This window comes from Schistocerca piceifrons, chromosome 1 (assembly GCF_021461385.2).
Source record: "Schistocerca piceifrons isolate TAMUIC-IGC-003096 chromosome 1, iqSchPice1.1, whole genome shotgun sequence".
NCBI lineage: Eukaryota > Metazoa > Arthropoda > Insecta > Orthoptera > Acrididae > Schistocerca > Schistocerca piceifrons.
In genome coordinates, this window is record NC_060138.1 from 621,715,850 (window position 1) to 621,740,900 (window position 25,051).

The 25,051-nt window shown below is 44.6% G+C and overlaps 1 protein-coding gene across 4 annotated transcripts in view; it reads right to left on the reverse strand.

The window, feature by feature from the left end:
* Positions 1-25,051, reverse strand: part of LOC124804395 (leukocyte tyrosine kinase receptor) — an 874,407-nt gene that overhangs the window by 551,248 nt on the left and 298,108 nt on the right. For all 4 annotated transcript variants that reach the window (XM_047264751.1, XM_047264750.1, XM_047264749.1 and 1 more), the window contains exon 2: positions 7,127-7,334. In XM_047264751.1, coding sequence (XP_047120707.1) covers positions 7,127-7,334 — 208 coding nt within the window. The remainder of the gene's footprint in view (positions 1-7,126; positions 7,335-25,051) is intronic.

Sequence of the window (25,051 nt, forward strand, 5' to 3'; positions counted from 1 at the left end):
TGGCAAATCACCTTGGCTCTCGAATCCAGGGGCTACTAGCTCAGCGCCTCAAAGCGCAGAGGTACGCTGCTCGGTAGAGAATTTGGCAAAACTGGTTGTTGTACTTTGTTTTCCTCCCCCCTTCGTTCCGTATTGGAACCAGTTTTAATAACTGTGTACTGCCCATTGGGCGATATTTTGCCTTTTGGGCTTCGGTAGAATTTTGAGCAAATATTTTGAAGAAATGCAGCCATCACCGTTTGGACGATATTTTTGTTGATCAATGCGCTTTTTGGGCGACAGTGGCAAATCCAAGTGTATTTTTATGCACTGGTTTTAGGTTGATGTTATTTGTAAGGGTCTTACTGCACCGCTGCCTTGAGAACTGCTGAAATATTGCAAACCCAAAGTTCTACCTGTCTCCAAATGGCGACTCTAGTCTTAACATTAAACTGCTATAGAAATGTAATGAGGCTATTTTAGTTGTGCGTATGTATTTTTAACTTATCTTAACGCAAGTGGACGATAAAAATTGTTTTGCTCCCATTTTTTGTTACAAAATTGTCTACAATTGGAAATCACCAGGACAGAAAACTGCTAAAACAGTAAACAATAGAGTTTACGTTAAATTCACCTGCAAATAAGAACTGAACTGATGAACAGAAAAACAACTAGATTCAAGTAAGGTAACAATGTCCAATTGATTGTCTTGAGTAAAGGTGGGATAGGTTACAGCCGATAGTGCTAATTTAGGCGTATCAATGACCTTTTTGATTGTCGATAGTGCGTATTCTTCTTTCGTCGTATGAGTGAACATCAAAATACAAGATACATCAAAAAGTTTCTGTTACAAGGGTGTACAGCCCACAGTTGGTATGCCACTGATGCAAAATTGCAGTGCGCATTGAGGAAATCATTACACTGAAGCATCAAGTTAAAGATACCCTTTTGGTAAAACAGCGTGCCCTGTTGCGTGAAAAAGTGTGTAACTGCCTGCCGCGTATCCTCGCCCGACAGGAATCGTCGATCCTTCAACGGCTCATTAAAGAACCGAAGGCGCGATCATCACGTTATTGGCATAATGCCTGTCTTACTACACTTATATGGGGACATGCGTTATCATCGAGCAGCATCACTCCTTGAGCGCACCACTCCACAACGCTGGTTTTGGACAGATAGGCTTCCCCGTACAAATTCTTCATTCACCAATGGATGTTACCAGTGTTTGTCCTTCCGAAGCCAATAAAAGAGTAACAGGTAACAGCACGTTGGTCCCGTTTGGACGCATTTGGTAATAACGTCGCCATAATTCATGTTTGCACATTTACTCCATGCACGTCGGAGAGACACGGATGCCACGCTAATCCCTTGCCAACACGTCGAAACTTTCACATCTGTTTCGGAGTCGCGCTACGTTGCATATAAGCCACAGTAACACCCTCAAAAACAAAATTTGACCGTCACTTGCCTCTTTCAATTTGAGTGTCCGGCAACTGGGTAATACAATTTATTGTAGGCGATAGGGGAGTCTGAACCCCCACCCTCCCCCTACCCCTTTGACTACGCCCTTCTTAGCTCCCCTTGCATAGAGCCCTTTAAATGACAAGCAAACAACAACCATGCGGTACATTTAGTCCTTTATCAAGTTTGTCACCAACTATCAATCACGGTTTGGAAACAATAATAACATTCATAAATGTACGAAGTTCTTTGACAGTTGCAGAGAGCTGGCGCAGCAATTTAGCGCGCCTACATCAACCAGTCACGTAACGCGATTTCGTAAATGTCTCTACGGCTATGCTTCAGTGTTGGCGCAGCTCTGTAGGAGGTTCTTGTGTCGCCGTTAGCGCTTCGCAGATGAATGCTGGCAGCAGTGCTGCCAGCTGTCAGGGACCTTCTTACTCCAACTCTATTATACAAGGAGAAATGAATTCACTATCTCTTACTCAGTATAAGTAGGCACAGAAATGAGAGAGGTATTTAGACCTGAAAATCTTTGATCGTGTACTAATATCTAATAGATAAAATTAATTTTGAACAAAAAATTAAATCATATCTACTTTGTGAACCTTGCCATTTCTGAATATAATGTACAGAGACGAGCATAATTTAAGAACGTAGCTAATAATTATATTAGGCGTCGCTAAGTAGAAACAGCTGTATGAAATTTAGACCATACATAGAAAGGGCTACTACAGCATAGCACACAAGGTAACTGAAAGGAATACGTACTGAGACGAAGAGAAATGACATCCTTTTTCAAAGGCAATAATTGCACAGAAGTCGTGCTTTATGATGGTTCCCTATAACATTACAAAAGGTGGGGCATGGTTCTTAACAGGATGTGGCCACCTCGGACGACGGTGCATGCCCTGCAGCATGCTCCCGCGTTGGCTACAAGGTTGGTAAGCAGCTCTTACGGTAGGGCGTTCCATTCGTCGACCAGCGCGGTTGACAACTGTTAGATGGTCGTTGGTGCATTTGGACCATTTGGACGTGCTGCATTACATGTCCCCAGCGCATCTCACACATGCTCGATGGATTTAAGTCTGGGCAACGGGCGGAGCTGTCCATTAACCGAATATCCTCTCGTTTCAAGAGCTCCTCCACTTGCGCTGTTCTATACAGTCACGCCTTGTCATCCACAAGAATAGACTCATGGCCAAATGCATCCCTGAAAAGAAGTACCTGGGAAGGAGTACAGTGTCACAATAGCGTTGACTTTTGACTGTACCGTGTTCAAAGATTTGGACGTCAGAATGTCCTTGCAACATTAAGCCACCACACGCCATAACACCTAGACGACTAAAACAATCATGGCCGACAATGTTCCTGAGTGCATTAATATCTTCATATGGTGAGAGGTGAGACTACATAATGTACCTACGAACGCGAACACGATCGTTTTGGTGTTCCATGTGCTACGGCGTGGGGAGGCTTGATGTTGGATGGGCATACTGACCTCCAGATCTTCTATGAACACGTTACACTCAGCAGCCAACGTTATTGTAACACTGACCTGTAGTCTAGGGGTAGCGTCTTTGATTCATAATCAAAACGTCTTCGGTCCCGGGTTCGATCACCGCCACTGCCTAAATTTTGATAAATAATCAGCATTGGCGGCCGAAGACTTCCGGCATAAGAAGTCAGCCTCATTCTGCCAACGGCCTTGTCAAAGAGGGCGGAGGAGCGGATAGAGGTTCAGGGCACTCTCTTGTCCTAGGGATGGGAAATTGCCCCTAAAGGCGGAAGCATCAGCAATGATCAACGACATGAGGATGCAGAAGGCAATGGAAACCACTGCATTAAAGACACGTAACGTGTATCCACAGGACATGTGGCCTGTAATTGAAGAAGTGTCATGATGATCTCTCTATTGGCAAAAGATTCCGGAATAGTCCCACATTCGGATCTCCGGGAGGGGACTGCCAAGGGGGAGGTTACCATGAGAAAAAGATTGAATAATCAACGAAAGGATAACGTTCTACGAGTCGGGGCGTGGAATGTCAGAAGCTTGAACGTGGTAGGGAAACTAGAAAATCTGAAAAGGGAAATGCAAAGGCTCAATCTAGATATAGTAGGGGTCAGTGAAGTGAGGTGGAAGGAAGACAAGGATTTCTGGTCAGATGAGTATCGGGTAATATCAACAGCAGCAGAAAATGGTATAACAGGTGTAGGATTCGTTATGAATAGGAAGGTAGGGCAGAGGGTGTGTTACTGTGAACAGTTCAGTGACCGCGTTGTTCTAATCACAATCGACAGCAGACCAACACCGACAACGATAGTTCAGGTATACATGCCGACGTCGCAAGCTGAAGATGAACAGATAGAGAAAGTGTGAGAGGATATTGAAAGGGTAATACAGTATGTAAAGGAGGACGAAAATCTAATAGTCATGGGCGACTGGAATGCAGTTGTAGGGGAAGGAGTAGAAGAAAAGGTTACAGGAGAATATGGGCTTGGGACGAGGAATGAAAGAGGAGAAAGACTAATTGAGTTCTGTAACAAGTTTCAGGTAGTAATAGCGAATACCCTGTTCAAGAATCACAAGAGGAGGAGGTATACTTGGAAAAGGCCGGGAGATACGAGAAGATTTCAATTAGATTACATCATGGTCAGACAGAGATTCCGAAATCAGATACTGGATTGTAAGGCGTACCCAGGAGCAGATATGTACTCAGATCACAATATAGTAGTGATGAAGAGTAGGCTGAAGTTCAAGACATTAGTCAGGAAGAATCAATACGCAAAGAAGTGGGATACGGAAGTACTAAGGAATGACGAGATACATTTGAAGTTCTCTAACGCTATAGATACAGCAATATGGAATTGCGCAGTAGGCAGTACAGTTGAAGAGGAATGGACATCTCTAAAAAGGGCCATCACAAAAGTTGGGAAGGAAAACATAGGTACAAAGAAGGTAGCTGCGAAGAAACCATGGGTAACAGAAGAAATACTTCAGCTGATTGATGAAAGGAGGAAGTACAAACATGTTCCGGGAAAATCAGGAATACAGAAATACAAGTCGCTGAGGAATGAAATATATAGGAAGTGCAGGGAAGCTAAGACGAATTGGCTGCAGGAAAAATGTGAAGACATCGAAAAAGATATGATTGTCGGAAGGACAGACTCAGTATACAGGAAAGTCAAAACAACCTTTGGTGACATTAAAAGCAACGGTGGTAACATTAAGAGTGCAACGGGAATTCCACTGTTAAATGCAGAGGAGAGAGCAGATAGGTGGAAAGAATACATTGAAAGCCTCTATGAGGGTGAAGATTTGTCTGATGTGATAGAAGAAGAAACAGGAGTCGATTTAGAAGAGATAGGGGATCCAGTATTAGAATCGGAATTTAAAAGAGCTTTGGAGGACTTACAGTCAAATAAGGCAGAAAGGATGGATAACATTCCATCAGAATTTCTAAAATCATTGGGGGAAGTGGCAACAAAACGACTATTCACGTTGGTGTGTAGAATAAATGAGTCTGGCGATACACCATATGACTTTCGGAAAAGCATCATCCACACAATTCCGAAGACGGCAAGAGCTGACAAGTGCGAGAATTATCGCACAATCAGCTTAGCAGTTCATGCATCGAAGCTGCTTACAAGAATAATATACAGAAGAATGGAAAGGAAAACTGAGAATGCGCTAGGTGACGATCAGTTTGGCTTTAGGAAAAGTAAAGGGACGAGAGAGGCAATTCTGACGTTACGGCTAATAATGGAAGCAAGGCTAAAAAAAATCAAGACACTTTCATAGGATTTGTCGACCTGGAAAAAGCGTTCGACAATATAAAATGGTGCAAGCTGTTCGAGATTCTGAAAAAAGTAGGGGTAAGCTATAGGGAGAGACGGGTCATATACAATATGTACAACAACCAAGAGTGAATAATAAGAGTGGACGATCAAGAACGAAGTGCTCGTATTAAGAAGGGTATAAGACAAGGCTGTAGCCTTTAGCCCCTACTCTTCAATCTGTACATCGAGGAAGCAATGATGGAAATAAAAGAAAGGTTCAGGAACGGAATTAAAATACAAGGTGAAAGGATATCAATGATACGATTCGCTGATGACATTGCTATCCTGAGTGAAAGTGAAGAAGAATTAAATGATCTGTTGAACGGAATGAACAGTCTAATGAGTACACAGTATGGTTTGAGAGTAAATCGGAGAAAGACGAAGGTAATGAGAAGTAGTAGAAATGAGAACAGCGAGAAACTTAACATCAGGATTGATGGTCACGAAGTCAATGAAGTTAAAGAATTCCGCTTCCTAGGCAGTAAAATAACCAATGACGGACGGAGCAAGGAGGACATCAAAAGCAGACTCGCTATGGCAAAAAAGGCATTTTTGGCCAAGAGAAGTCTACTAATATCAAATACCGGCCTTAATTTGAGGAAGAATTTTCTGAGGATGTACGTCTGGAGTACAGCATTGTATGGTAGTGAAACATGGACTGTGGGAAAACCGGAACAGAAGAGAATCGAAGCATTTGAGATGTGGTGCTATAGACGAATGTTGAAAATTAGGTGGACTGATAAGGTAAGGAATGAGGAGGTTCTACGCAGAATCAGAGAGGAAAGGAATATGTGGAAAACACTGATAAAGAGGACAGGATGATAGGACATCTGCTAAGACATGAGGAAATGACTTCCATGGTACTAGAGGGAGCTGTAGAGGGCAAAAACTGTAGAGGAAGACAGAGATTGGAATACGTCAAGCAAATAATTGAGGACGTAGGTTGCAAGTGCTACTCTGAGATGAAGAGGTTAGCACAGGAAAGGAATTCGTGGTGGGCCGCATCAAACCAGTCCGTAGACTGATGACCAAAAAAAAAAAACTTATTCTCAATGTGCTTCTTTTCAGGCTGCATTCGGGGCCTGACTTCCTTTTTATGAATGACAGTGCGTGCGACCGCATTCAACAGCGCAGGTGAAGACGCTCTTGGAACGAGAGGATGTTCGAAAAATGGACTTGTCTGTATGTTCCTCCGACTACAATCCCATCAGGCAGGTATGCGATGTGTTAGGGAGACATACCGCAGCACAAAAACGCGCATCAACGACTATCTGACAGTATTCAGCTACACTAGTGGAGGAACGGAACACCCTACCACAACAACTCCTTGCCATCCAGTATCGGAGCTCGTCACAGAGCATGAATTTCCTTGCGAAGTGACCACACGCTGTATTAAAAATCATTTCCTGCCTTTTTCAATGTCCTGGGGACCATTCTGAAACGCTGGGCCTTCAGTATAATTATTGTCTTTGAGTAAAAGTGTTATTTCTTTTCGTCTCATTGGTATTTCTTTCAGCTACTTTGTGCACTGTACTGCAGCAGTTCTTTCTACGCACGGCCCAAGTTTCATCGAGCTATGTTACCTAGCAGCGACACATTATGCAAAAGTTATTCTCGTTCTTAAGTTTTGCCCACCAGCACTGCCGTTCCATATCACAACGAGAGATCGCTGGGACTGAGAATAAATAAACCACTGAACTAAACTGTTGAGGATTCAGAAGTGTAATACCTTAGTTTCACAGGTGGAATACATTGTACACACGAAAGTACAAACTGTGGAGTGAGTTATTTAATAGCTAGGGATTTAGAGGCATTGGGTGTGTCACATAAACATGTGCAGACTTACGCGTTGTCGGAGTTCCCGCGCTTATCGATGACGATGACGGCGGGGCTGACGTCCTTCTCGATGACGACCTTGAAGTGGCCGTCGTCCATGTTGAGCATGTGCAGCCACAGGTGGAGGCGGCAGCGCTGCATGGTGCTGGGCGTGCGCGGGCTTCGAACCAGGTACTCCAGCGGCGGGCCCCCGCGGCTCTGCACCAGCAGGTAGTGTCCTGCGCACAGAGTCCATGTCAGTGTCTGAAGGCTGCAGACACTCATTCGCAATATACTCGGCTATCTTTAGACACTATATATGTGTAACATTATACCCATGTATCGTTATTTATGATCACATTTACACAATGATGTCGTCTCTTTAGGAAAGAAGATCAGAAGTTCTGCCTCAGTTCACTTCTCACACCACTGAAAAGACGAACGACACACGCATTAATGTCAGTGGCGCTAAGAAACAGCTGAAACTGCAAAAAATTAAATATTACTTCAGATCATCGTTGTGGGCCCTGTCAGATTCTATACTTAAGAAATTTACTTTTTCTGCGGATTACGAAAATAGTTTGTTTCGTTATTTTTGAGGCAATTACAGAACGAGTTATAATTTTTGAAATGAAATGCTTTTTCTATCATATGGCTGATGTATTTATACCAACTGTGCACAAATCAGTTTAAATCAAATTTCCGTCAGTTCCATTACGCAGCTAGAATCGTTCAGAGTTCTGGGGGTGGATGCAACATTCTGCAAATAGTCAGTTGTGTTCAGATTGATGCTCTGGTGCCGAAATGTTCGTTTAAATGAGGTTTTCAAATGAGTGCCCGTTTCCCTGAATGTACAAATGGATACGCCTTCCAAACAGCCTGCGGACGATATGTAAAAGTGGATATGCACATCCGAAGGAACTTTACATCGTACTTCTGAAACAATACAAACACTGGAATATCGTATTTCTGCGCTGACACCGGCAAGCCACTTTCTATTATAATGTGTTCCCTGTGAGGGAATATGCATATGTATGTACGAGTGCAAGTTGTAGACGGGTGGTTGACGATGTATCAAACTTTTTATCTGGCCGTGAGTTGTGCTCGGATAGCCTAATGGTAAGGCGACCGCTCGCGATAAGCGGGAAATCTCAGTCCGAGTCCAGGTATGGCACAAATTTTCGTCATTCGATTATACTGCTGATGGTTGTCCATATTCGCAATTGCGAATACATTTAAGATGTAAAGCTGCTGATGTAACGGAGCGGCAAACTTACTCGATGCGCTGTTTGAATTCATATTTGGTTAGATTTTAGAATATATCCTTACACTGACCTATACAATGCAGGTGGAAATGTAGAAACACGCGAGGTTTGGCCTGACACGGAACTTGACGTGGAGAAACATGTCATACACATCAAACGACTATGTTTACGTCTACATTATCACCCCAAAATCCACTTGACGATGTGTGGTAGAGGGTAATTCTGTTGTCACTAACTTAACCCTCTCTTTCATGTTCCATTTGCGAATGGTGCGTGGGAAGATTGACTGTCAGTAAGTATGTGTATTAGCTCTAATTTCTCGAATTTTCTGGTTTCGCGAGACGCATGTGGGAGGAAGTAATATGTTGTTCGATTCTTCCCAGAATGTACTTGTAACACCGAAAATCCACGATGCATGGCACCTGCTACCGAGGTATAAATTTTTTTTGAATTGTGTGTAAATATTTGTAATTTAAATGCTTTCGTTTAATAAGTAAGGACATTGATTCACTGTATATGTACATTTAGGTGAAAGTCTGTTGACCTTTCATTGTATTTATCTGTGTTTTACGGTGAAACTTACAAGCTCTGGGAAAAAGCCAAAGGAATTGTTATTTGCATCTACTAGCAACGATAATAGCAGTGCTTGTACGTTGTAAAATCTATGGCTAGGGGCTTGTTGCGCAGAGCGGTGTGGTGTTAACGCTCTCGCAGTAGTGTGTACCATTTCGGCGGCATCACGTACGCGCGCCGGCCAGATGACTAGTAGCAGGAGGAAGGACAGTGGACGGGCGGGAGAGACTATATTAATTGCAATTGCCCGTTCCTGTAATTGGCCGTGGCCCCACAAGATGCTACTGACTTCAACAACAGCAGTTACAGCAACACAGATTCGTCGTCGGCTCTGAGTTTCGTCGCACGCACAGCACTGAAGTAAAACTGTTCATTGGTAGAAAGCATTAACGGCTAACCCAGCAGCACAACTGAATGTGATTTGATTAATGAACTTTATTTAAATAATAATCAGTTAAATTCAGGGCGATTGTGTCCTCATTGTCCCCAGACATTGTTACCAAGCATGGTCCTTGTTCCCTTTTTTCCTTATATGCTAACTGAAGTTTGAGAATCTATCACTGGAAAAAATCCAGATCTATAGAAAATGCACAAATTAAGAGTGCAGAAGTTTTATTTATTTTACATATAACTTGGAGCATATGGCTATTTAGTTTGGTACGTATTCTATTATTTATTTCTGTTCAAGTCAGTAAAAAAGGCTCAGTTGTTCAGACAATAATATGAAATCCAATTTGAAAATTAAGTAGCTGCAAAGTAAAAAGTGCTTGCCTTTCTCTAAATTTCTTTGATGACGTTATGTTGAGGTTTCTGACAGTCATTGTTCACGTAACGAAGTTCAATACTAACGTACAGTTTGAGTGGATATTTTCAAATCATTACTCGATTGCCTTTTTCCAAATTTTGCTGGCTCTGAGCACTATGGGACTTAACATCTATGGTCATCAGTCCCCTAGAACTTAGAACCACTTAAACCTAACTAACCTAAGGACACCACACAACACCCTGTCATCACGAGGCAGAGAAAATCCCTGACCCCGTCGGGGTTTTCAAAATTTAATGACAAACTTAACGTTAAAGTGACTTCTCAGTTTTCTTTATCATCACATACTCACTTAAAATTAGTGTCAAAAAAAGTGACAACCTTCAGTTGCTACGTCAGTGTTTAATAATAAATGTTTTTCTTTCCCATCATCTTGTACAGGATTTTGGATGTAAATCGCCCTAGTGGGCTGGCGACCGTAATTATTTCCTTGTAGTTCATTAATGTAACTTTTGGATTCATGATCAGTGGTACCCCTTTTCTGTCCACTGTTGTTCGTGAGTGAATGCACAAAATAACTGTTCGGTTTAATTACTTTTTTATTTTTAGTAGACTTTTCTATCAGAAAGATCGGTTGTACACTTTCCCCCTACTTATCGGCATTACTTCTTCGCGAAAGGTGGCCATATCCAATTAGAAAAATTCCATTAGGTATACACGCGATCCACGGTCATATTTTATATCGCAAGCAGACTAGGCCGATTAGTAAAGGGGAGGTTACATACTCTCTCGAAATTTCGATAGTAAACATCTCCACGATGCGCAACGCCTCTCTTGTAGCGTCTGCCACTGGAGTTTGTTGAGCATCGCTGTAACGCTGTTGCGCGGACTGAACAATTCAGTGACAAAACATATTGTCTTCGTTGGATCGTCTCAATCTCTTCTATCAGTCCTATATGTAGATTCCCAATATAACACCAGTAAATTTCTTTTTATGGAGATATCTAAAATCAACAGCCCAGATGACTTAAAATAGTACATTGAGGAAGCTTTTCACTACGTGATACTAGTAACTTTACATCTGACATCACGTTGGATTGTTGCTAATTTTGTATAGACGTATTGTTTTGCCTGATGAATCATGTTTTCTGCTTCTAGGAGGGATACACTCAATGTGTTCAGTATGAAACTTTGGAAAGCAATACCTCTGCCGCTACTGTTGGAGGAAAGCAAGGAATGGTAAGAGCATTACAGTTCGGTTAGGTAAATAGCCTTTTCTTCGTCAGTCTTTCGTCTAGTTTCATGCGGCCGCAACTAATTCCTTTCCTGCACCGACCTCTTCATATCAGAGCAGCACTTGCAGCCTGTCCTCAGTTACTTGTAGGGTGTATCCCACTCCCTGTCTCGCCGTGTAGTTTTTACCCTCTGCAGCTCTCTCTTAATACCGTGGAAGTTATTTCCAGATGTCCTAACAATCGTCCTCCCATCATCTGGTCCTTTCTTCTTATCGGAGTTTTCCATGTGCTCTTTCTCATGCCGTTTCTGTAGAGACCCATCGCATTTCTTGTCTTTTCCGTCTACTTAACAATTTTCAGCATCCTTCTGTAGTGCTACATCTCAAACGCCTCGATTTATTGCTCCAGATGTATAGACTCGGAAATGTATTCCTCAAATTAATGCCGATATTTGATGCTAGCAGACTTCTCTTGGCCAGGAATGTCCTCTTTTCCTGTGCTAATCTGCTTTTTAAGTCTTTACTGCCTCGTACATCGCATGTTAATTTATCTTCAAGATACCAGTATTCTTTAAATTCGTCTACTTCGTGGTCCGGCTGGTCCCGGCGGAGGTTCGAGACTTCCCTCGGGCATGGGTGTTTGTGTTTGTCCTTAGGATAATTTACGTTAAGTAGTGTGTAAGCTTAGGGGATGATGACCTTAACAGTTAAGTCCCATAAGATTTCACATACATTTGAACATTTTTGAACTTCGTGGTCACCAATTTCGATGTCATGCCTTCCCCTAATCCTATTTATACTACTCCTCATTTCTTTCGCCTTTCTTCGGTTTACTCTCAAAATATATTTTATGCATATTAAACTGTAAATTTCATTCAACAGGTTCTGCAAATCTTCTTCACTTCCACTGGGGATAGCAATATCTACAGCAAATATTATAATGGTGTGGCACAGGGAATGTTGCGAGTGGTAAGTGGATGGGGGGTGTGTTCGCACAATTTCTTTAGCAAATGTAATTCAGATTATTAATATGTATGAACAATCCAGAGTCCGCAGCTCGTGGTCGTGCGGTAGCGTTCTCGCTTCCCGCGCCCGGGTTCCCGGGTTTGATTCCCGGCGGGGTCAGGGATTTTCTCTGCCTCGTGATGACTGGGTGTTGTGTGATGTCCATAGGTTAGTTAGGTTTAAGTAGTTCTAGGGGACTGATGACCATAGCTGTTAAGTCCCATAGTGCTCAGAGCCATTTGAACCATTTTTTTTAACAATCCAGAGCACGTGCAGAATAAACAAAGACCAAAGAACTCGGCACTCAGAATAACAAAATCCGACTTATGAACCAATACAATTTTGATAATTTGCCCCAATAGAATCAAACAGCTTTACAATAAGGGAATACAAATGAATATACAATTTAATAACGCATTAGTACCTAAATTGCAACAGACAGAATATTAGTATACAAGACCCTCTAATTTCATTCAGGCTACAACACAAAGTCATGAGTTAAGATACACAGATCACACAACACATAGTGAAAGAAACGAGACACTCAAAAACAGATCTCACCTCAAAATCCAATCCCAAATATGCCCAACGAAAGTCAACACTCTATTTAATACTAAACAGAAAAACAAGAGACAGAGTTCACAATGGACCCAACAGCGCTCAGAATATCAGAACGGTAAAGCAATGAAATCCAGAAGCAATGACAATTTAATTTTCACTAGGCACACTTCCTTCAGTGAATACACTTGCCCCATCATCAGCCTCCTTGCGTTACATCGCATAATTAAAAGGCAACTCAAGTAGGCCAAACCTGCCTCACTCGTATGCACTACAGCCAGAATTATCACAACAAACACACACTCTTCTGAGTCGTACCCGGAAACATGCCGCAGCAACCGGCTCTTCACTGCTGGATGTGCTACATTTGTTTGGATTCGCGAAGCCTAGCACGGTCCGCTGCTCCAGCCAGAACGTTGTCCGTGTTGACAGCAGACGCCTACCAACCTCGGCCGGTCGTCCACCAGAGTGCCTCGCTGCCCCGCACACGTTCCTGCTTCGTCTCTCCAGGTGAGGTTCATTGCCCCTCCCCCCAACAAGTTCCGTTCGCCAGCCGATTCCTCTCTCAGCCATCGTTCCACCGCGGCTGCCTGCCGCCGACTGGCGGTGGTGTTCCAAGCACTTGCTGTGCTCCACTCGCGACCTCTCGCGTTTTACGTCGCTTAATCAATTCGAACACCCACCGTCAGCGGCAGAAAAGATGAATGCGCCACAATTCACGACACAGCTGATATCCCTTCACTCTTGATTTTAATCCCCCTGCTGATCCTTTCTTTTATTTCGATCATTGCTACTTCATTGTCCTATTGGCTCAGAAGAGCAAGGGGTAGAAATTAGTAAATTTTTATTGAAGCGCATTCAAATGACCACAGGCAAACTGAAGGCAATCCCGAGACAGAGGCAGAATCAGGAAGCAAGCCACTACGTCGCAGATGTGTTAGGTCGTCGACACATTATGACACTGCCTGTCAAGTGAGGATTCACATTCAGCAGAAAGGAGACTACAACAGAAAACCAAACGAAATGAGACAAGCGTACTCATTAGCCTGTAAGACGCAAGAAACTCTATCTCTTTCACAAGAGTACATAGTGAGGAACTGACAGAGCAGTTAACAATCTGTTAACTAAATATAGCAGAATAAGAGTGATTTCAGGTGTGCCGCAGAGGAGTGTCGTAGGACCGTTGCTATTCACAATATATATAAATGACCTTGTGGATAACATCGGAAGTTCACTGAGGCTATTTGCGGATGATGCTGTAGTATATCGAGAGGTTGTAACAATGGAAAATTGTACTGAAATGGAGGAGGATCTGCAACGAATTGACGCATGGTGCAGGGAATGGCAATGGACTCTCAATGTAGACAAGTGTAATGTGCTGCGAATACATAGAAAGAAAGATCCTTTATCATTTAGCTACAATATAGCAGGTCAGCAACTGGAAGCAGTTAATTCTATAAATTTTGTGGGAGTAGGCATTAGGAGTGCTTTAAAATGGAATGACCATATAAAATTAATCGTCGGTAAAGCAGACGCCAGAGTGAGATTCATTGGAAGAATACTAAGGAAATGCAACCCGAAAACAAAGAAAGTAGGTTACAGTACACTTCTTCGCCCACTGCTTGAATACTGCTCACCGGTGTGGGATCCGTACCAGATAGGGTTGATAGAGATATAGAAGATCCAACGGAGAGCAGCGCGCTAGGTTACAGGAACATTTAGTAACCCCAAAAGCGTTACAGAGATGATACATAAACTCCAGTGGAAGACTCTGCAAGAGAGACGTTCAGTAGCTCGGTACGGGCTTTTGTCGAAGTTTCGAGAACGTACCTTCACCGAGGAGTCAAGCAGTATATTGCTCCCTCCTACGTATATCTCGCAAAGAGACCATGAGGATACAATCAGAGAGATTAGAGCCTACACAGAGGCATACCGACAATCTTTCTTTCCACGAACAATACGGGACTGGAATAGAAGGGAGAACCGATAGAGGTACTCAAAGTACCCTCCGCCACACACCGTCAGGTGGCTTTCGGAGTATGAATGTAGATGTAGATGTAGAAGCACACATACGCGCATTACGAACTGAGTCGTGCCTCTTAGCCTCACACCAGCTCCCCCTATACATCCCAGCTCTCCAGTTCTCTTCAGGAGTTGATCATTGGTATCAAAGGTATTCAAAGTAATAGCACTCGATTCCACAATTATGATACTTTATCAATCTATGTGTTATGCTCCAGCACAGTCTATGAACTAGCCAAAGATGTACTTGAAATCATGGCAGTCACCTGATGAACTTCATGCTGCTCGCCGCGTATCACCTACTGATGGAGGAATTGACTGTCCTCTGACAACGCATCATGGGGTGCTAAACTTCAACACAGAAGTCAGTAACAGAGTTTATTGGAGTCCACATTCCTGTTCAACATTCAGACTTCTCCAGGTGCTGAAACCTACCAGATAGCAAGGAGGATATCGACTATTGACACCATGTACATCGCGGATGGTTCATCAAGGGTCATTGCAGAATTCGGAGCGAGACCGAGGACACGCCAGCAGCCAGCCCAAGACCACTTCGCATTGGGCAATGGCGACACCCGCTAGCTGGAAATCCGCCACAGCACAGCCGTAGCTAAACCTCGCCTTCATGTGTATCTGCGGAGCTGGACAGACGTCAACGGAATGAGCGACAACTAAGGCTGGCACAGAAGAGCGACGACTTGTAAATTTGAGAATAAATGAATAAACTCTACTAATGTTTTACTAGCTTTGATGATGTTTGTAGGTCCCCAGTAGCTATCCTGACTTCACAGAGAGATGTTCCCGTTCGGATCTTTGTAGATGAATAGACTGAAATGTACTTCGTTCTTGATCTTCTGTCCTTATTCTTTCCCCTCGGTTCTTGTACACATCGTAGGCCTATATTGCGTCTCTTTTTCTAAAGCTTACTCCTTTTGTTCTCAGAATTTCGAATTTCTTGCACCACCTTAAACTATTGAACGCTTTGTTTAGGTAGATAAATCCTGTGAACGTGTCTTGCTTCTATTATCAATCGCAACTTCAGAACTGCCTTTTTGATGCTTTGACCTTTCCGAAAGTCAAAACGATCGTCATCTAACAGCTCCTTGATCTTGTTCTCCATTCTTTTCTATATTATTCTGTCAACGACTTTGATGGCTGAGCTGTTGGGCTGACTGTGCGATGGTTCTCGCATATATTTATCCTTGCTAGCTTCAGAATTGTATGGATGATATTCTCCAAAAGTCTGATGATATTTCTTCAGTCATATAGACTCTGCACACGTGCTGGTATAGTTGTTGGCACTTCCCCCAATAACTTCATTAACTCCGCCTTGTTTGATTGCAAGTCTCCTAAAGCTCGTGCTTTCTACATCCAACTGGTCATGTTGAAAATAAGTTAAATTGCAGCCTTCTGAATGGCAGGATGGTCCTTGCGGAAAACTGCCACAAAAAAATGATTCAAATGGCTCTGAGCACTATGGGACTCAACTGCTGAGGTCATTAGTCCCCTAGAACTTAGAACTACACTCCTGGAAATGGAAAAAAGAACACATTGACACCGGTGTGTCAGACCCACCATACTTGCTCCGGACACTGCGAGAGGGCTGTACAAGCAATGATCACACGCACGGCACAGCGGACACACCAGGAACCGCGGTGTTGGCCGTCGAATGGCGCTAGCTGCGCAGCATTTGTGCACCGCCGCCGTCAGTGTCAGCCAGTTTGCCGTGGCATACGGAGCTCCATCGCAGTCTTTAACACTGGTAGCATGCCGCGACAGCGTGGACGTGAACCGTATGTGCAGTTGACGGACTTTGAGCGAGGGCGTATAGTGGGCATGCGGGAGGCCGGGTGGACGTACCGCCGAATTGCTCAACACGTGGGGCGTGAGGTCTCCACAGTACATCGATGTTGTCGCCAGTGGTCGGCGGAAGGTGCACGTGCCCGTCGACCTGGGACCGGACCGCAGCGACGCACGGATGCACGCCAAGACCGTAGGATCCTACGCAGTGCCGTAGGGGACCGCACCGCCACTTCCCAGCAAATTAGGGACACTGTTGCTCCTGGGGTATCGGCGAGGACCATTCGCAACCGTCTCCATGAAGCTGGGCTACGGTCCCGCACACCGTTAGGCCGTCTTCCGCTCACGCCCCAACATCGTGCAGCCCGCCTCCAGTGGTGTCGCGACAGGCGTGAATGGAGGGACGAATGGAGACGTGTCGTCTTCAGCGATGAGAGTCGCTTCTGCCTTGGTGCCAATGATGGTCGTATGCGTGTTTGGCGCCGTGCAGGTGAGCGCCACAATCAGGACTGCATACGACCGAGGCACACAGGGCCAACACCCGGCATCATGGTGTGGGGAGCGATCTCCTACACTGGCCGTACACCACTGGTGATCGTCGAGGGGACACTGAATAGTGCACGGTACATCCAAACCGTCATCGAACCCATCGTTCTACCATTCCTAGACCGGCAAGGGAACTTGCTGTTCCAACAGGACAATGCACGTCCGCATGTATCCCGTGCCACCCAACGTGCTCTAGAAGGTGTAAGTCAACTACCCTGGCCAGCAAGATCTCCGGATCTGTCCCCCATTGAGCATGTTTGGGACTGGATGAAGCGTCGTCTCACGCGGTCTGCACGTCCAGCACGAACGCCGGTCCAACTGAGGCGCCAGGTGGAAATGGCATGGCAAGCCGTTCCACAGGACTACATCCAGCATCTCTACGATCGTCTCCATGGGAGAATAGCAGCCTGCATTGCCGCGAAAGGTGGATATACACTGTACTAGTGCCGACATTGTGCATGCTCTGTTGCCTGTGTCTATGTGCCTGTGGTTCTGTCAGTGTGATCATGTGATGTATCTGACCCCAGGAATGTGTCAATAAAGTTTCCCCTTCCTGGGACAATGAATTCACGGTGTTCTTATTTCAATTTCCAGGAGTGTAGTTAAACCTAACTAACCTAAGGACATCACACACATCCATGCCCGAGGCAGGATTCGAACCTGCGACCGTAGCGGTCTCGCGGTTCCAGACTGCAGCGCCAGAACTGCGCGGCCACTTCGGCCGGCAAAACTGCCACACATTCTGGACGTGCTCCCTCAGGTTTTGCAACGATACTGGTATCAGTTATCACGTGAACATTCTGATACCCGTAGACGAGGTTCTGGACGTCCACGCAGCACAGACGCCCGCCAGAATCGTCGTATTGTAAGGGCAACAGTGGTAGATCGGACAGCTGCCATAGCACACGTAGGAGAACTTTTGAGCCCGGACGTGTCAGCACGAGCTGTTGTGAACCGGTTATTAGCAGTGGCACTACAGGCACGCAAATCTCTAGCTCGTCTTTTACTAACGCCGTCAGAGGGTCACTTGGAAGATGGAATGGCGTGCCGTGGTCTTCAGCGATGAAAGCAGGTACTGCCTGCACGAAGGTGTGTTCGTTTGTGCTTACGACGTAGACCTTGCGAGCACTGTCTCGTAGAGTACATTCTTCCAAAACACACTGGTCCCATCCCAGCCTTTATAGTCTGGGGTGCTATAAGCTACCACTCTCGTTTACATTTGGTGTTTCTGGAGGGGACGCTAACCAGCGCGCGGTACGTGCAGAACGTTGTTAGAGCTGTTCTTTTGCCGTTCTTGCAACAGGTAGGTGATGTGTCGTTCCAGACGTGAACAAATGTAGCATAACGTATCCCAGGTCAGTATTCGCCATCTGTGCCATCAGCTTGATGCTAGAGTCAGCACCTGCACTGCAGCCCGTGGAGGCTACATCACATACTTAGGCTCTGAGCACTATGGGACTTAATACCTGAGGTCATCAGTCCCCTAGAACTTAGAACTACTTAAACCTAACTAACCTAAGGACGTCACACACTTCCATGCCCGAGGCAGGATTCGATCCTGCGACCGTAGTGGTCGCGCGGTTCCAGACTGGAGCGCCTAGAACCGCTCGGCCACCCCGGCCAGCACCACGTACTTAACGTGGGTGTTATATGGTACCTCAGAACCTCTTGTGCTATTAATCTGCAAATGTATTCCATATGCACTGTTGCAACATTGAACCTTGAGTGAATTGCAAACCTCTCTGATTTTTCCCCGGCAGTGTGTATTAAAAACTACATTTTTCTCTTTCTTATGAATTTGTTATAGCACGGTCTTAACTGAGCAGGGTTTCATAAACAACGTTTTTGGTCTTGCCTCCTTTTGCAAGGACGTAAAGATTTTTTGGGTTGTATACATGTGAGCGTGCCACATAGTTGCCCATGAGAAAAACGCGGATTTTGTAAAGGCACACCGGCAACTTGCAGTGTTTGCCGTTGGTCTTCGTTTTTAGTCATCCCAAAAGCAATTTTTAGCGGGTATTGAGATTTTTTAAACTGAGAAGGCAAGGTGTCTCCCTCTTTGTCCTACAACATTTAAATGATGCCACCGTTGTGAGTCTTCAAGCGTCTCAGAAGTGATAAGAGATACTTGACGCTCAACGTCTAAAATGCGACGGGCTTTCGGGTGTTCTAAAGCCTCTCTAGCTCTTAAGGCCGTATGATGTTCCGGAGAATGTGACATTGCTCCGAGGCTTGATGGTTTCGATTAACTTTCATAGCTCTAGCTCTCTTAGCTCTCGTAGTTCTAGCTCTCTTACGTTTGCGGGTCATTTCCTAAAATAAATGCTATTAACTGTATACTTAATGTATTATGTTCTATAAGTAAAAGTTCAGTTACGGGTCGCTCTCGTGTTCTTTTTGTGTTGCTGTCTCACCGTGCCGCGTCCAATATCTACATTTCACATAGAAAGCCAAGACACCGTAACCACACTTTAACTTCAATAATGTGCTTCTTAAGGCTTTTCCGACATAAATTTTTAATTACAGTTCTTGGGCTTATCGTCGGATTTTTATTGTTACTCCAAATATTTCGTCGTAAAAACTGTCCAGCTTCGTCGCTGGTGTAGCAATTTTTTTTTGTTGATACATCGCAAACCCGCGCAAGAGTAAATATTGCAATTGCACTGTCGAGGAATAATCTACAACACTTCGAGCCGCTAATCTGGTACGAAAAAATGTGTTCCATTTCCTACTTCACCCGCTTAGGAGTCTTTTTTTTGTACTTTCTAAAGTGGCTCTCGTTCTTCCTCGGGGTTCAAGCTATCTCCATACCAAATTTCATCAAAATCGGTTCTGCGTTTGAATCGCGAAAACGTAGGAATTATAATACACTGAATTGACAAAACTCACGGGATAGCAATATGCACGTGTACTGATGGCGGTAATATTGCGTTTACAGGGTATAAAAGGGCAGTGCATTGGCGGAGCTGTCATCTGCAAGCAGGTGATTCACGAAAAACGGTTTTCGACGTGATGATGGTAACACGACGGGAACTGACAGACTTTGAACGCGAAATGGTGATTGGAGCTAGGCGCATGAGACATTCCATTTCGAAAGTGTCAAGAATGTGCTGAGACAGCCAAAGTTCAGGTATTACCTTTCACCACGGACAACACAGTGGCCGACGGCCTTCAAGTAACGGTTCGAATCCTGCCTCGGGCATGGATGTGTGTGATGTCCTTAGGTTAGTTAGGTTTAAGTAGTTCTAAGTTCTAGGGGACTGATGACCACAGATGTTAAGTCCCATAGTGCTCAGAGCCATTTGAACCTTCAAGTAACGACGAGAGCAGCGGAGTTTGCGTAGAATTTCCGGTGCTAACAGACAAGTAACACATGAAGTAACCGCAGAAGTCAATGTGGAACTTACGACGAACGTATCCATTAGGACAATGCAGCGAAATTAAGCGTTGATGGGCTATTGCAACAAATGACCGACGCAAGTGCGTTTGCTAACAGACGACATGGTCTGCATCGGGTCTCATGGGCTCGTGGCCATGTCGGTTCGACATTAGACGACTGGGGAACCAAGACCTGGTCATATGATTCCCCATTTCAGTCGGTAAGAGCTGATGGTTGGGGTTTGGGTGTGGCGCAGACTCCACAAAGCCATTGGACCCAAATCGTCACCAAGGCACTGTGCAAGCTGGTGGTGGCTACATAGTGGTGTGAGCTGTATTGACATAGAGTGGACTGGATCGCTCTGATCCAACTGAAGCGATCATTGAATGTAAATGGTTATGTTCAGCTACTTGGAGACCACTTGCAAACATTCATGGACTCCACGTCCCCCAGCAACGATGGAATTTTTTTGGAAGGCAATGCGCCATGTCATTGGGCCACAGTTGTTAGCGACTGGTTTGATGAACATTCTGGACAATTCGAGTGAATGTTTTGGCCACCCAGATCGCCTGACATGAATCCCATCGAACATGTATGGGACATAATCGAGAGGTGTACAAAATCATGCACCGGCTACAGTTTCGCAGTTGTGGAAGGCTATAGAGAGAGCATGGCTCAATACGTCTGCACGGGACTTCCAACAAACTGTTGAATCCATGCCACGTCGAGTTGTTGCTCTATGCCGGGCAAAAGGAGGTCCGACAAGATATTAGGAAGTATCCCATGTTTTTCTCATCTTAGTGTATGTAAACCTGCCTATAATTGTTGAAGACTGGTTTCACATTTTTCCACACATTCGTATACTCTTAAGAGGAGATCAGAGATAATTGAGATGAAAACGATGTAAGCGATTATGTGAGAGACAGTAGCTGGTAAACGCTTCGAGAAAAAGACGACATTTGTAGCAGAGGGTGGGCACTACGACAACGCTTGTCATCTGGCGCAAAGTGGGCCGCGGCCCAGGGCAGAGCGCCAGCAGTCGGCCGGTGGCCCCAGTTCCTCAAACTCTGCTCTAAATACACGACATTTGTGCCAGTTGCGTTCGAACATGGCCTTCACAACATCGTCCGACGACACTACTTAGCACAAATAACAATAACACTGATACTACATCACTCTCGAAGAATATGAAGCGACTATTAACAAATTCTGTCAGAGGCAGCAAAGGACCTGGAAGAGCAGTTGAAAAGAATTTTCAGTGTCTTGAAAGGAGGATATTAGATGAACATCAACAAAAGCAAAACGAGGATAATGGAATGTAGTCGAATTAAGTCGGGTGATGCTGAGGGAATTAGATTAGGAAATGAGACACTTAAAGTAGTTAAGGAGTTTTGCTATTTAGGGAGCAAAATAACTGATGATGGTCGAAGTAGAGAGGATTTAAAATTTTGACTGGCAATGGCAAGGAAAGCGTTTCTGAAGAAGAGAAGTTTGCTAACATCGGGTATAGATTTAAGTGTCAGGAAGTCGTTTCTGAAAGTATTTGTATGGAGTGTAGCCATGTATGGAAGTGAAATATGGACGATAAATAGTTTGAACAAGAAGAGAATAGAAGCTTTCGAAATAAGGTGCTACAGAAGAATGCTGAAGATTAGATGGGTAGATCACATAACTAATGAGGAGGTATTGAATAGAATTGGGGAGAAGAGGAGTTTGTGGTACAACTTGACAAGAAGAAGGGAACGGTTGGTAGGACATGTTCTGAGACAGAATTTTTTAGCATTGGAGGGCAGCGTGGAGGGTAAAATTCGTACAGGGAGACCAAGAGACGAATCCACTAAGCAGATTCAGAAGGATGTAGGTTGCAGTAAGTACTGGGAGATGAAGAAACTTGCACAGGATAGTGTAGAATGGAGAGCTGCATCAAACCAGTCTCAGGACTGAAGACCACAACAAGAACAACATTAACTAATGTAACAAATTTTGCAGAATTTTTCTTGATGCATTTTAGCAGGGCATAAATGGAACAAGGAAGAAAGTTTCTGTTATGGCGTAAACTCAAGCGCCGGCACGCCAGTCGGAAACTATAGAGCTGAGAGGGCTGTGACAAGACGTCAGCCAATTGCACTCTGACCGACCCCTCTCCAGCACGACAATGCGACAGTGGCGGCCTCTATGCGAAGAGGACATAAGCGCCGCGCCCGACTGGTCGCGGCCCAGTCGAAGAGAAGCTTCAAGTCTAGCGACCTGAATAGAAGCGTCAACTGTGTTACTTCGCTTGTATTAGGATTGTTTATTCTGAAGAACCTTGCTTATATTGCATGTCACCCTTCGCTTGTGACACTTCTGTGTAAAACAAAGTTAAATATTGTAATTGCTCATTTAGTAATAAAACTCATTAATACGATTTGTTTGAATGTTGCCTACCGAACCGAGAAAGCAGGTTACCTAGACACACCATACTCAACGACTAGACAGGATTTAACAATTTCGGCAAGGATATATATTGCTCGAGATCGAGCCAGGTATTTAAGTGGTTTTTATTTGTGTGTGTAAAAAGCATCATAGAACGTAGACTCGAATAAAAATTTTTGGTAAGGTCTTATGGGACCAAACTGCTGAAGTCATCGGTCCCTAAGCTTACACACTACGTAATCTAACTTAAACTAACTTATGCTAAGGACGACACACACACACCCATGCCCGAGGGAGGACTCGAACCTCCGACGGGGGAATTACTCGAATACAACAAATACTTAACATAAAATGAAACTATAAGTACACTGTAAAGAAAGTAGAAACGTATTACATACGTAATGCATAGACGTAATGAAACATACACTACTGACCATTAAAATTGCTACACCATGAAGAGGACAAGCTACAGACGCGAAATTTAAGTGACAGGAAGACGATGCTGTGATATACAAATGATTAGATTTTCAGAGCATTCACACAGGGCTGGCGCCTGTGGCGACACCTTCAACGTGCTGACATGACGGAAGTTTCCAACCGATTTCTCATACAAAAACAGCAGTTGACCGGCGCTGCCTGGTGAAACGTTGTTGGATGCCTCGTGTAAGGAGGAGAAATGCGTACCATCACGTTTCCGACTTTGATAAAGGTTGGATTGCAGTTTATCGCGATTGCGGTTTATCGTATCGCGACACTGCTGCTCGCGTTGGTCGAGATCCAACGACTGTTAGCAGAATATGGAATCGGTGGGTTCAGGAGGGTAATACGGAACGCCGTGCTGGATCCCAACGGCCTCGTATCACTAGTAGACGAGATGACAGGCATTTTATCCGCATGGCTGTAACGGATCGTGCAGCCACGTCCCGATCCCTGAGTCGTTTGCAAGACAACAACCATCTGCACGAACAGTTCGACGACGTTTGCAGCAGCATGGACTATCAGCTCGGAGAACATGGCTGCGATTACCCTTGACGCTGCATAACAGACAGGAGCGCCTGCGATGGTGTACTCAACGACGAACCTGGGTGCGCGAATGGCAAAACGTCATTTTTTCGGATGAATCCAGGTTCTGTTTACAGCATCATGACGGTCGCATCTGTGTTTGGCAACATCGCGGTGAACGCACATTGGAAGCCTGTATTCGTCATCGGCATACTGGCGTATCACCCGGCGTGAGGGTTGGGGTGCCATTGGTTACACGTCTCGGTCACCTCTTGTTCGCATTGACGGCACTTTCAACAGTGGACGTTACATTTCAGATGTGTTATTACACGTGGCTCTACCCTTCATTCGATCCTTGCGGAACCCTACATTTCAGCAGGGTAATTCACGACCGCATGTTGCAGGTCCTATACGGGCCTTTCTGGATACAGAAAATGTTCAACTGCCGCCCTGGCCAGCACATTCTCCAGATCTCTCACCAACTGAAAACGTCTGGTCAATGGTGGCCGAGCAACTGGCTTGTTACAATACGCCAGTCACTACTCTTGATGAACTGTGGTATCGTGTTGAAGCTGCATGGGCAGCTGTACCTGTACTCGCCATCCAAGCTGTGTTTGACTCAATGCCCAGGCGTATCAAGGCCGTTATTAAGGCCAGAGGTGGTTGTTCTGGGTACTGATTTGTCAGGATCTATGCACCCAAATTGCGTGAAAATGTAATCACATGTCAGTTCTAGTATAATATATTTGTCCAATGAATACCCGTTTATCATCTGCATTTCTTCTTGGTGTAGCAATTTTAATGGCCAGTAGTGTATATGTATACAGCGGTCTCATTTATCTTGATCCCAGAAATAGCTTTATGACCGGAAGCAAAATCAAAAATGTATCAAGCAAATGTTGTTTATCTATGATAAGGACATTAACGGGAGTGACTGCGTTTATTGAAACTTTATTCGTTGCGAAGATATGACCAGCAGGACGCCTTTTTTGAACAGCACCCAAAAATTCCCTTCGTACGGTAATCGACTTCCTCTCAACACCTGTTCAAAACCTAATCACAATGAACCATTCACATATAGATGACGTTATTAACAATGTAACATGAAACTGAATCTGACGCTTCAGTATTAGCGGATAGTGCAGGTAGCCGGGGCAACATTGTATTCAGTGATGAGTTCCGCTTCTAACTGTGCCCCGATCATCAGTGTAGACGTGTCTGGAGACGTCTCGGTCAGAAGTCGGATACTGATCCGACACGGTCCAACGACCAGAAATGGTGGTCTGGGGTGCCATTTCTTCTCATAGTAGGAACCCTTTGGTTGTCATCCGCGGCACCTTTATGGTACAGCGGTATGTCGACAATATACCACTATCCGTTTTGTTGTTTTCCAT